The following is a 14,135-nucleotide window of genomic DNA, read 5'->3' as shown; positions in this document are numbered from 1 at the left end:
CACGACTGAACGTGCGTACAAGCGTGCGTAGTATACGTATACGCACGCACGGCGTATTTTTCAGTTTGTACTCCAACTCTTTTCAGCATTATTAGCTATCTCCTACAGTTTCGGATATCGCCTGCCAACCTTGCTCTTTAAAAAAAAAATACTTTTAAATACATTTTAAGGCAAGTAGGCATGGTTGTAAAATAAACAATTGTTAAAAATATTCGGCGTGTGTTTTCAGTTTCGACTTCAAGGGCATCATCGACTACATATTCTACAGCAAGCAGTCGATGACGCCGCTCGGGCTGCTGGGCCCGCTGTCGGCGGACTGGTTCCGCGAGCACAAGGTCGTCGGCTGTCCGCACCCGCACATACCCTCAGGTACGAGTTAGAGCCTGTCCACACTGCGCGTTGCGTCAGCGTTGCATCGACGCAGCGCTGCTGTTGCGTTGATTTACGGCGCGCTGCGTCGTGACAGCGGCGCGCAACGCACACATGACGGACAGCAGCCCCCGAGACGAAGCGGGAGGGGGTGTTGACGTTAAGACTTCGACGTAATAACGTTGCGATGACGTGCGCCCGTGTGGCTGGTTATGCGTCAAACGGCAGCGCTGCGTCGACGCCATGCTGACGCAACGCGCCATATGGACATTCTCTTACGTTATTGTACGACGAGTACACCATAGAATAATGAAGCGCACGTATAACCCACGATCACAATAGATCCTCATGGGTCGCAGTGACGTCAGGGCTAAAGCGACCTACCTGCCTTCTTTAAAAAAAATAGCCCACGATACGAAGGATTGGCACGGGTAAAAGGACATTCTTAGGGCTTGGAGGCCTATAACGAAACCGTTTTGAGACAGAAACGATCGTATCATAATGCCGCGTTCTACTCTTACAACGTCATTTCACGTTTATCAGAGTAGGACACAGCATTCCGATTCGTGCAGTTGAGTCTCAAATCGGTTTCGTTGTAGGGCCCCAGATAACACCTACCGAGTAGGTTGGCGAGACAGTGCTCTCGGCCGATCAAATTGTCTGTTTCCACTTTCCACTGTCTCGCCACTCTACTCAGTAGGGGTAATCAAGCCGGGGTGTGAGTTGAATTCGTCCCTTGACTCGTTTCTTGTTTCTCGTTTCACCCGCGAAAATAATGACACGTTCCTACTGCGTGCCTGTAGAAACGAGACAGCTAGATAATCGTGTCGGAGTGTAAGAGACAAGTAACATATTACGATCAGTGAACAAATTTCAAGTATGATGTACGGCAATGAGCATTTGAAAAAAAATGAAAACGCCGATCGGGACGGCTTTTAGGTGGTCATACTTAAGAACCTTAATTTTTCCATTATAAATATTGGTTGTTATTGATGGTCCTAATCGACTCCAAGTTAAAACGGCCTATATAACTGTTTCAGATCACTTCCCGCTGCTCGTCGAGTTGGAGATGTGTCCGAGCACGAGCGGTAACTCCAACGGGCTCATCGGGCGCAGGTAGCACGCCCGCGCTCACGGCCCCGCCCCCGCCCGCGCCCCGCCCCCGGTGCCCATGTGATACGGACTACACGCCCAGCGTTGGGTGAAGAATCTTGTACATAAATCGGTTTCGATATGTATGTGTATAATGTATATTTAACAACAATTTTTTATTGGCTTCTGTTAGGAAAGAGATCCCGTTGACACTGTCTTCGTGGTGGTTGTGATGTCTCGTGTGCGTGAGCGATGCGTGTGAGAGTGGGATGGAGATAATGTCAGTGGGTTCCTTTTCTTCTAATCTCGCGTAAGAATAAATAGATTGACAGTTAACAATACTTACTACCGATTGGAGTACATTACGATGAAATGAATACTTGGAACGTTTTTTGTTGAGTGTACTTTTGTCGGTTGTGACATTTCACGAGTACTTAACATTGTATTAATTTTACCGACTTTGAGCAGAAATGTTTACTTGAATTTTTTTTCGCAAAGAATCGAATACGCTATCTTTAGTTGCCATTATTATACAACATCAAAGCAATATATGGTTAATGCTTGACAACATTTTCATAGGACGTTATATTTTACAATAGTAGCGGTAAGATGTTAGTTGTTTCGATGTATTTATAGTTCGGAGAGTAGTTGACGTAACTAAGGATCAACGCATTGAGTAGTTTGGTGTTGTGTAACTAGATTAGTGAATGTAGTATAACTTAAACTCATCTGAATAGTTCAATTCATCTATAAAACTTTTACAATTGTAAATTGGGTCAACATTTTCTCAATATTTTATGTGCCCATGATTAAACATTGCTAAAAATAGCTTTGTTCTGTACCTACCTATTGTGTTTTAGTAAAATTATTCAACACAAGTATTGATCACTTTTAAATCGTGATAAAATTGTCTGGAGTTATGTGCAATAAATGAAGTGGAATAATTTGCTTCGTAACTCGTAGCATGTAGCGTTTCATAAAAATATCTAATTTAAACTCGTCTTATCGACTATTTATATAATCAATTTACTGTAAATGTTTTTAAATAATATTAAATATTATATTTGTATAATAAACTTTAAATCAATCTGTCAATAGTTCCATTTTTATACTGTGATGATCCTTAGTTAATTTTACTAGTTTTTGAATAAGTCTTGGTCGACTACGGATACCACACTATATTACGGTATATTGTAATGTTATTGGCTTACCAAAGAATGTGAACGGGTGAATGTGTTGTTAATAATATTTATATTATATTATATACTTCCATAAAATGACACATGATAGACTTTTCTTGCAATGAAATATTCTCAAATCTAAACACTTTATAATTTTTTTAACTGTGACTGATATGATAATATTATGTTTGCTTTTCTTAAAGCGTAGTAAACTCATTTTCTTTATTCAGAACCTCATTTAACTCTTCATAAATAAATTAAATAGTTTTGTGACCAAAGTATGATGTCTCTTTACTTTTAAAACTGTCTAAGGACTAGTTACGTTTCCATACTACTTATGGGTGCATGTTAACTGAAGCAATAATTGTTATCAAGTGATAGGACTCTCTGGATACCTGATTGAGAACATAATATATAAATCGTTACATTGTTGACTCGTGTGGTATCCCGCGTTGGTCTCGACCCGAGACACTGGCCTAAATACGAGTATGCTACTGAACGGCCATGTCAACCACGCACAGGGTTTCGACTTTGACATTGTCAACCAACAACTTTCATCGAAATTGACATGCCTGTTCTAATTCGACCGCTAATAGGATTTAATCTATTTTGGCTTTTTGTACTGAATCTTCTCATCTCTTCCATATTTAGATCAGTGTCTTCGCCGCTTAGCTTAGTGTGAAACGTAGTGTAGACGGGTAGCATTTTGACAATTTTGATTCCTTGCTTATTTATTGTAAAAAAAAATCAAGAAATATATTTTGAATAGCTTAGTCATTCGACAGATTTTACGCTAAGATTATATTGATGTAAAGTCTATACAGTAGAGGAATCTTGAATAAATTTAAGAGAAACCTGATATATTATTGGAGGCTCGTTTTTTAAATTTTTATTTAGTAATGTAGTGCACGCTGTATTATTATATTTTTGCGAAATTTCATATTTTTATTGGTATTTTGGCAATACCAATTTATTAGTTTGTAATCACTTTTGATTAGACAAAATTATTTTTAAATCTAGTTTATGTGTATCCGTTTTAGATCGGCCTTTAAAATTTTATTTATAACGGAGTGTGGCGAATTTTAAGTTTAAAATAAAATTAGAAACAATCAGAAACTGTACAGGAGTCTGAGAAAATCATACGTAATATAAGCAGGTTTCGGTCGTAATCGTCTGAGATAGAATCGCCTCGCGATTGTCAAACGTCCATTTACCAGTAAGCGGAAATTCCTCCACTGTATATCGAATAGATATTTTAGTATCGCGTCGGAGGCGTGGTGGTGCGGTAGAGGGCGTTACGGCCTGTCCACATGTCCACGTCACAACGTCGTCAACGTGGAACGGTGCGGTAGCGTGGCACGGTACGTTGTCGTGACGTGAAAATTTACGTCAACGTAACGTGAAAATGCACGTCACGGTGTAGCAACTTTTTACGTCTTTTTAGGGTTCCGCACCCAAAGGGTAAAAACGGGACCCTATTACTGAGACTTCGATGTCTGTCCGTCTGTCTGTCTGTCTGTCTCCAGGCTGTAACTCAAGAACCACTATAGCTAGACTTCCGAAATAACTAACAACAAAATAAAATTAAGATTTAAGGGATTTAATCCCATACAACAAACGTTATTTTTTTTATCTTTTTGGCTCGTAATCCTTATTGGCAACATATAGATATAGTCTGTCAAAAAAGTGGCAACATCGTAGTGTCATCCCTTTCAAATCAATCTGAAAAAAAGGGATGACACTACTTTTTAATTTCTTTACTTTTTTGACAGTCTACTTGAAATTTTCACAAAATCCTCAATTATTATATACGTGTACTTAAATTAAATAATAAAATTAAAATAAAATAAATAATTAAGGAGAAAAAAAACACATTTTTTTCACTATTTTCGCTCTATAACGGTACGGAACCCTTCGTGCGCGAGTCCGACTCGCACTTGACCGATTTTTTTTCTTAAATCTCTCTCCGTCTTAACAATAGCAGAATACGTATTCTACGTATTGTGCGATCCATATCTAGATAAGTAGTGAAGAATGTAGCAGTTTTACAAGGCATGTTGCTACATCATGACGTGCATTTTTACGTTAAGCCACGTTACCGCACCGTTACACGTTGACGACGTCGTGACGTGGAGATGTGGACAGGCCGTTACGGTTTTAATCCACGTCCAAAGCCGTGCCGACGCATCTCTCCTCGTTGAACGTCTAGAATGAATATTTCTAGAATATTCTTTACCGACTATTTATTTATGCATCGTACAATCGAATATTCTCACCGTCAACGTTTGTGAATCACATGTGAGGTGATGGTGTATTGCCGAAGAATCGGCGGCGTGTATCGTTTGATATCGGGATCCGGTCTATTGGCGTGCGGTAGTGCGGTCGCGCGGTATCGCGGTAATGCGGGAGACCGGTAGGCAGTGCGGGCGGGAGCGCACAGAACAAAGTCAGGTGATGGTCGCTTCAGGTAGAGCGATTTTAGGTTAATGACGCATCGTGTGTTCCAACAAACTTCAGCGAGACTTTCTATTCCCCCCCTTTTCCCCTCCCCCTTTCCTACGAGTTTTGTGGGCGTTCGTTTTTATATACCGCCGTCCCCGGTGATTCGCTGTCGGACGTCTCCTTTAGTCGTAAGTAGGTTTTATTTCGTGACACCTTTTCATTTAATTCGATTAAAATCGTTCTAGCTAGGTTCTAAGGTATCCTTCAACGGTTCAGTATTCGCGTCGTCGTCGAAGTGGTCTGAATTTAATTAGTTTTCTGACGATGCAAAGTGCATTTTAATATATAGTATATTAGGTTTAAAATTGTTCGAGAGGTGTTCGGCAGCGAACCGGGTCGCGGGTAATTTACTGGCGTAGTACAAATGTTGTGTGAATGCGCGGCGGGTCGCGAGCGGAATACTGGTCGGCCGTGCTGTGTGCGCCTGTACTTATTATAAATATTTATTATATTAATTGCGTTAGGCAAAATTTAATAGGTTTAGTACGTCTATAAATGTCAATTTCTTGTTACCCAAAATAACCTTTATGCGGCAAAGTCAACATCTGACATTGTCAATTTAGTTCCTAAAATGTATTGGCGCAACTTTCGAATTTACTCATGGCTATGTTTTTCACTTAAGTCCTAATTTTATAAAAAAATGTGCACTATAAGCTTATTTTGTTTATAAAAAAATCTAAGTACAGGTGCGCACAGAATGCTTATAACGGAGGTTGCTCGACAGGTTTAGGCGTTATTCTGAGGTAATGTTTAAATCGGCCAGGCACAGATACTTCGTCGTTGTTAGTGTTAGTCGGTCCAGAACTAGTCATAGGCGAGGGTCACTTTGCTCACATAAAAATATTATGTTTACAGCAAACATTTTTGTTACTCTGATGATTATTATTATTAAGAATTTGAGCTCTCTTTGTTTTACAAGTTTAATTTGAAAGTATTTTTTTTAACATATATGTATGCAATATAGGTACCACTGAAGAAATTGATTTAAAGCAGAAGGCAGATCCACGTCATTTAGTCGGGTTATGTCAATTCAGTATTTGTCGTGTTGTGTCGGCTGGGTTTGACATAATGCAACTGAATTACGGAAGTCTGCCATCTGCCTATAAATCTTCTTTGATAGTATAATATAATATTATGTATTATAAAAAAATTGGCTTTCAAATTCCAGAAAGGTTATAGTTCTTGCCAAGCCTATTGTGCGACGTCCTGTTGTGTGCAGTTTGTGTGAGCGAGTCCCCTCGCCGGACTCTCATTGTGACGCGTTTCTCGTCTTGTCGAAACAGTGATATTTACTAAAAAAAACTTTTTATAAAATTTTGGACCACTGCATAGTTGTATGTACGCTTAATTTTTGTCCTACCCATCGGAAGTATATAATTTTGAATATTTTTTTATTCATTTAAATATTTATATTTATGTATATCGAACGATAGGTGCTGATGAATTTAATTTTAATATAACTGACGCGATTGTGATAGGGGTACGTCTCTCTCGTCTGTCGGATGAACGTGAAATAAGCCAAATCATGTTTAAAGAAGGGTATATTAAATTATTACTTTTAAGATGTAAAATGGACGAATGAAATTTTATACGAAACAAAGTGAAGCCGATTCTAATTTTCTAAGTACAGGTAGATAAGATCATGTCACGGTAATCTCGGTCATTCAGCGGGCGATCTCGGCTCGTCCGTCGCACAAACGCGTCGCTTCGTGTCGCTCATTTACATCTGTTACCTCAGAGAGTCCAAACAAGTCAAACTGATGTCCAAAAGTTTTCCACCTGTTACATAAAAAAAAAAACTAGAGAATCATTACGTTTTCTAGAATTCACCACAAGATGGACTCTTTGGGGTTACAGATGAAACTGATCGACATCGTCGGACAGCCGAGGGCGAAGGAGGTTTCCCCCAAACCATAGACAATGTCAATGACCTTGAACTTATGACGTCATTGTCTATGGTCCGGGCCCCGGGGAATCCCCTTGAGTCTGCCTTTCATCGTCTCGGTTCAATGTTCTAGATAAATGTGTGTTATATTTTCATAGGAACGATGATTTCTCTCGCGTGTTACAGTCTGCCTGAAAGCCCTAGAAAATTGTGCAATAGAGGGTACAAGCAATTTTTAACTCGAAAATTATAATTCTTATTGTATTGACGACTTCTTGTAAACCCCAATGTAAAGCCTTAATAAAATATATTATTGTGTATAATCAGGTCAACTTTGATTTAAAAAAGAAAATTATTATTTTGTATGTTATTTAAGATCTATGTTTTTGTATTTTTTTTGTTTTTTAAGGTAAACTTGTTTATTTTTTAATTACACATTGTAAAGTCGTCAGATTTAGAAAACATACATTATGTTTTTTCTGGGGTTTCAGGGCTAGATGTTTCATTGCTTTAGTCTGTAGTTACTAATGTACGGCCTGATCAGGAATATAAACCACTTTATTCTGGTAACATCAAGACAGTGCCGTAAATAGGGCGGTGCCACCGGTGCCCAGGCACAGGGCGTAGACTCTGGGGGGGCCCAAAAATGGCCAAACCAGGCAGGAGTATTATTTTTTCGGTTTGCTACCGATAATAGTTCCCGCTGTGCCCCTAGAGCACGATTCCAACAGTAAAATAGACCTATACATTGCTTTGGGTAATATAATATCTAAAAAAGCAAGGGCGCAGTTGTAGAAGCTCGCACAGGGCGCAAAAAGGACTGTTTACGGCACTGCATCAAGAATCTTAAATCTCGAAATTGACATGACATTAATGTCGTAGTCGAAACCTTCTAGACTTAGCCTTAATTTTACCTTCGATTCTGTAAATATGTCTCCTCCTTTTTTATATAGAAGATAATAAGAGAAAGAGAGGTAACATGATATTTATAAATTCTTAACAAAAGATATTTAAAATATAATTTTCATATAACGATACCTCAATTTGTGGTGTTGCTGTAATGAAAATTGTGCGCCTTCCGTCTAGAATCTAGATTTTCCTGGTCAGGTTTTAATTTCGCGGACGTCACAACAAATTGTTTCAGTATTGACAACCCAACAGATGCCGTGAATATCACCGAAGAGCTTTATTGTAACAGTTATGTTATGTAGTAGGACATGTGATCTCTTATTTTTAATAGAATTTTGATGGTCAATTTTACTTAATAGATCTAGCAGTGTGTAGTTACATAGGAAATTACTATCGCACATTACGTTTGTTACATATTTTTTTCTGTTTTAATAAAATAACTGATGCCATCCGAAATTTTTACTCGTCTCTCGCGCTGTGGAAGCTCCTCACTCGAACTGTTTTAAATCTGTACATATGTATTTTGTATTAGTCGTATTTTTATTGTAAATGTGATTTTGTCGTAACTTAGAGCCTGTGTTACAGCCTAAGATACTTATGACGTTTTTACTTGTTTTTTACCACTTCACAGCGTGAGGAGTTTTGACAATGCAGTATGTTTTATATCAGTCTGGGAATATGTCTAAGTTTTCTGTATTTTCAAATATAATTTGGACTATGCTAACAACGAGCGAGCCGTAGCCATCTTGTCAGCCGTTTAGGACTTCTGCGCACACTGACAGACATACAGATGACAATTTGGATCAGTTGCACAGAAATGTTACTATTATGATATTTATCAGGTTTAAGTTTAGTGAGATAGGCGGCTTAAGTGTAATATTTTGTAATAGTCTTTATAATTTCTCATTTATAGGAAATTTATTTATTTATAAGCATTAAAGTTGTATTATTTGCTCAATAAATTGTTTTCTAATAGGATAATCTGTACTTCCACAATATTGACTTTGTCTCAAAGAGAATTTGTTTTGCTTTAATATATATTGTATTGTGAATAAGTTTGTGTGCAACTGATCTTGTATACTGCCTCGGCAAGGTGTATTTCGAAAGACATTCCACATCCCGAATTAGCTCAAAAAACAAAGACTGTTCGAGACTTTAAAATGAAAAAAATATCAAAATAAAAAAATAATATTTTCTGAAGCACCTTAACAAGTTTAGGAGATGTGTTTTATGGTGATTTATTTGTAAGATCGCGATCCACTCACTAGATCTAAGGATAAATGCTTTACATCACTGTGATAGACAATACAAATATACCTGAGAGAAAACACCATAGGCATTTATGACAAATTGTAAATTATTGTCTTATTTAAACGAAATGTTAAAGTACCTTATGTGAAACGCATATCGCTTGACGCGAATATTTTTATACTGAAAATATTTAGTCTAGCAACACTATCATTCGTGTGGCAACACCCTGTCTCTAAGCGTCAAGCTACGGACGGTTCTGAGATATTTTACCTGGGAGTGTCTATGAGTGAACCTTATTGTTAGTTTCCTCTCAGAATCAGAGATGGTCCTAGAGTTGGATCAGAAATATGTGGTCTTCTAAGAAGTAAAGTATCTCTGGACGGCTTGTATATGCGTAATGTAATATGTAAAAGTACAAAGTGTATGTGCAGAAGTATTTGGCGGCTTTCGGTCGAGCGTCGCGAGTGTGCCGGGGCGTGTGCGCGTCTCGCTGTTTTGTTTGTTGACACATTATGTATATTTGAATGAATCAAATTATAAATGAATATGAATTTTATACCAGCTTTCATTTTGTGCCTAATCCTTTGCAATATACATAATACAATATACATAATACAATGGATGAATTTAAGTAATGAACCAATATTTCTACCATTACTGAGGAGTTAGTATAGTACAAAAATGGTATCTAACTTACAATAATTAATCTAACAAAAAAATCTAACTTACAAAATTCCATAAAAGTTTATGCATGCTCAGTGCTCACAGTGTTTACAAAGATTAATCACAAATTCACTTTAATCTACAGTTACAGGCATGGGGGCATTAAGTTAAATGGAGAATTAAAGAAATAGACCATTATAATCTATTTTATATATCTATTTACATACAAAGCTACATTATTCTCTAAATATATTTGAACACAACATCCTGGAAACTATCAACGGTTTGTATCTCTAATGTGACAGGACACTGCAGCCAGGTTGCCAGTAGCTCCTCCGTGTAGCCTAGCAGAAAGTACATCTTAGTGGGTGACACTGCTCGTCTGATGATGGCAGCAACTCGGATATGATTGAACTGCCTCTTAATGATGACCTGAAAGTATCAAGATGGGTTCATCAATACAAAAACGTTTCTTTAAACTTTTACATTAAAATTTTAATAGCCTTAAAAATATATAATTTTATATATTTTTAAGGCTATATACAATTTTATTGCATTAAAAATTTGATTTTCCCTAACATTCTCCATGTTTATATTATGTTGTATCAAAATTGCACCTATACAATGCATGGGGTCTCTAACTTAAATAAACTTACTTCACTACAAACAAGTCCATGCCATGTTCCTGTCATAAACCTTCTTATGAACTCATCTTCTATTGCTGTTTCAGACTTGCGTAATCCATCTTTCATGCTTGCTGCAAAAAAAGATAAAAATCAGTGTATGAAATTGTTGTAATAATAGGTACTGACATTTTTGTACATTATTTTTAGTTTTGAATATGAAGAGCTGTTGTAAAAATTATGAGCTTCTACTTGTACATTAAAGCCGCCAAGTAAGTGAAATATTTTTATTGAATTACTAGCTGTTGCCCGCGACTTCATCCGCGTTAACATAGTATAATAACAAAGATGGATAGTTTTCTCCTTTTTGTTTTTGTGGTTCCTTATACAAAGGGTAAAAACGGACCCTATTTAAGCAAACGTAACTAACTCAAGAAATGACGGACTTTCATTGAAACTTTCTACCCCAATTTCACCCCCTTAGGGGTAGAATTACCAGAAACACCTTAATACGTATCCATTCATTTTTAATCAGTAGCACAAAAATAAAGTTTCATGTTTCTAACTTAAGAAATAACGGACTTTCATTTAAACTTTCAACTCCAATTTCACCCCCTTGGGGGTAGAATTTCTAAAAACGCTTAAATACCTATCCATTCATTTTTAATCAGCAGTCCAAAAATAAAGTTTCATGTTTCTAACTTAAGAAATGACAGACTTTCATTTAAACTTTCCACCCCTATTTCACCCCCTTGGGGGTAGAATTTTCAGAAACGCTTAAACACGTATCCAATCATTTTTAATCAGTAACCCAAACATAAAATTTCATGTTTCTAACTCAAGAAATGACGGACTTTCATTGAAACTTTCTACCCCAATTTCACCCCCTTAGGGGTAGAATTACCAGAAACACCTTAATACGTATCCATTCATTTTTAATCAGTAGCACAAAAATAAAGTTTCATGTTTCTAACTTAAGAAATAACGGACTTTCATTTAAACTTTCAACTCCAATTTCACCCCCTTGGGGGTAGAATTTCTAAAAACGCTTAAATACCTATCCATTCATTTTTAATCAGCAGTCCAAAAATAAAGTTTCATGTTTCTAACTTAAGAAATGACGGAGTTTCATTCAAACTTTCAACCCCAATTTCACCCCCTTGGGGGTAGAATTTCCAAAAACGATTAAATGCGTATCCATTCATTTTTAATCAGTAACCCAAAAATAAAGTTTCATGTTTCTAACTCAAGAAATGACGGACTTTCATTAAAACTTTCAACCCTTATTTCACCCCCTTTGGGGTAAAATTTTCAAAATTCCTTCCTTAGTGTGTGTCTACTTAATAAAACAACCCTACTCACCAAATTTCGTGGCTGTAACTTTTACAGTTTTTGCTCAGCGATGATGAATCAGTCAGTCAGTCAGTCAGGACATGTAATTTTATAAGTATAGATACTATTGTTATATTGCAAAGAATAAGAGATATTTACATGTATTCCAGGAGTTCCATGTCTTCCTGTGTGCGATGTAGTGCGGTGGATTGGCCATTTCGTAAGTAAGTGGCCGGTCCCGTTTCTTGGTTATCCTGTATTTTCCAGACACAACTCTGCATAGTGCCGATGTTGTATGTAAATCAGCTGATAATACTGGTGCTGACTTTACCAATCCCACTGGGGTCTGAATACAAGAAATGTAATTAAAAGCTCACTCAAAATATTTATAAACACAGACATATTCTTTGATAGCCTACCTTTAAAATGTTACTTATTATGTTCATATTTATTTTTCTATTACTTTTCTTTTAGCACATGAATATAAATTCTTTATTTAGCACTGTTATGTATTTTACTATAAAATAATTAACTGCATAATTATTTTTTAGGTTATGACCCAGTATATAATAAAGTACTCTGTGGTCAGTGTTACCACCTCTCAAAAATATTTATCCCTAAATTGGTGTCAAAAACCCCTAAAATCGCCTTAATTTTTCTGTTTTCCCCCTAAAATATGCATATATATATAAATTTATAATAGTTTAGAAATAATATACTGAAATATGTTTTAAAATATTTTTATTATAATAATTGATTTAATATGTTAAATATTTCATCTTCATCTGAAGATTCAGATGTTTTGAAGTCGTACATCTTATTATTGAATAAATTCAACATTTTATTTGTTGGATTAAATGTTGCACAAGTGACAGCATTACGATTTAATGTAAATCGGACCATCAGGATGCTTTGCCACATTTCAATAGATAGTCTATTCCTCAACTTATTTTTAACAACATTATAGACAGAGAATGCACGTTCGACACTCGCGTTTGAAATTGGAACAGTAACAAATGCTAATCCAAATTTTGAAATATTTTCAAAACGCTTATAGCCCGCTGCGTCTCAGTCATTATAAACTTCAAAATAAAAATCAGCTGAAGAAGAGGTATTTGTCCATTTTTTAATACATAATTGGTGCTACTCAGACCCACTCAAACGTCAAACACGTTTAATGATTGTTTGAAAAAAATAGTCTATGGTTTTTTGTCCATGCACAGCACAAACAATAAAATGACCGCCAGTGGCGCTAGTATTGCCGCCAGTCACCACAGAGTGGTCATAGAATTACGTAAAAGATGTCGCTAGAAGTCGCTAGATCAAGAAATAATTAATATTAATATCAACAATTTAAAAATATTAAAAAGTAAAAAAATCCCTGAAAATACCCCTAAAAATTTCAGACCCCTAAAAAAATCCCATCTCACTTATTTAACCCCTAAATCTGGGGGGAAAACCCCTAAGTTGGGAACACTGTCTGTGGTTATGACCAAAGAGAATGTCATATACTAGGTAACAAGAGGTCGGACTTAGAAGAAAAAAAATTAACATTTATTATTTTTTTAAATTGAAACAAAAGTTAAAATTTTTAAGTGCAAAACCTTCCACTCTAAACATACCAAAAATTAAAAAAAAAAAGAAATGAGCTTAAATAAATGTTTTATTTCAATAAAAATTATTGTACATAGCTAAATAAACGCAAAACAATAAAACAGATTTAATCCACAAGGTTTAGGCAACAAATCCGTCCGCTGCTTACGCTCCGATTCCGATCCAGTGGACGCGCATCTTTATACATACACACATAAGTATTATTACTTTGTTTTGTTACATCCTGTACATACGACAGCTGAAATCTATCGCGTGGGCTCAGGCCAGCTGTATACCACCTCACTTGATCAGAGGATTTTCCCTTAGTGGCCGCACCTCTCATAATCCCATACCTTCCTTCTCCTCCTCCTTAAATCTCCTTAACAACCATTGCCTGCAGACTAAAATGTTGCAAACTAGTACAGGGACCTAAAAAATCTGAAATTAATGAAAAGTTTTTCATTTACTACATTTCCATACATAAATTATTATAGTTAATGACCTTAACGTGCAATTAATTACTACAATAAATCAATAGACACATTTCAACATTTTCGAAATTAACTGCATACATATTGATACATTATAATATTTTCCATGAAATAATAATCTATCTTTTTCATATTATTATAGTTTAAGTTGTAAATTATTATACAAATATGCAAATAATCACTATGACATACTTTGTATTAGAACACGGTATGACATAGTTATGTTTTGCTTCAATTTATCAAT

At 36.2% G+C, this 14,135-nt stretch overlaps 2 protein-coding genes across 4 annotated transcripts in view; one reads left to right on the top strand and one right to left on the bottom strand.

Annotated features, from left to right (window-relative positions):
- Positions 1–2,743, top strand: part of LOC121725710 (CCR4-NOT transcription complex subunit 6-like) — a 192,914-nt gene extending 190,171 nt beyond the window's left edge. For all 3 annotated transcript variants that reach the window (XM_042112772.1, XM_042112773.1, XM_042112774.1), the window contains 2 exons: positions 230–369; positions 1,410–2,743. In XM_042112772.1, coding sequence (XP_041968706.1) covers positions 230–369; positions 1,410–1,489 — 220 coding nt within the window. In that variant the 3' untranslated portion in view covers positions 1,490–2,743. The remainder of the gene's footprint in view (positions 1–229; positions 370–1,409) is intronic.
- A 7,301-nt stretch (positions 2,744–10,044) lies between these two features.
- On the bottom strand, positions 10,045–12,345 carry LOC121740346 (28S ribosomal protein S24, mitochondrial). Its single transcript, XM_042133019.1, has 4 exons — positions 12,227–12,345; positions 11,967–12,153; positions 10,509–10,609; positions 10,045–10,284 (listed from the first exon to the last, which is right to left on the bottom strand). The coding sequence occupies exons 1-4, from the start codon at positions 12,251–12,253 to the stop codon at positions 10,096–10,098; spliced, it is 504 nt and encodes a 167-aa protein (XP_041988953.1). The 5' UTR covers positions 12,254–12,345; the 3' UTR covers positions 10,045–10,095.
- Between the last annotated feature and the right edge of the window lie 1,790 nt (positions 12,346–14,135).

The sequence above is a fragment of the Aricia agestis genome, chromosome 3 (assembly GCF_905147365.1).
Source record: "Aricia agestis chromosome 3, ilAriAges1.1, whole genome shotgun sequence".
In the NCBI taxonomy this organism is placed as follows: domain Eukaryota; kingdom Metazoa; phylum Arthropoda; class Insecta; order Lepidoptera; family Lycaenidae; genus Aricia; species Aricia agestis.
Note: the sequence above shows the minus strand (reverse complement) of the source record. Positions and strands in the feature narration are given on the sequence as shown.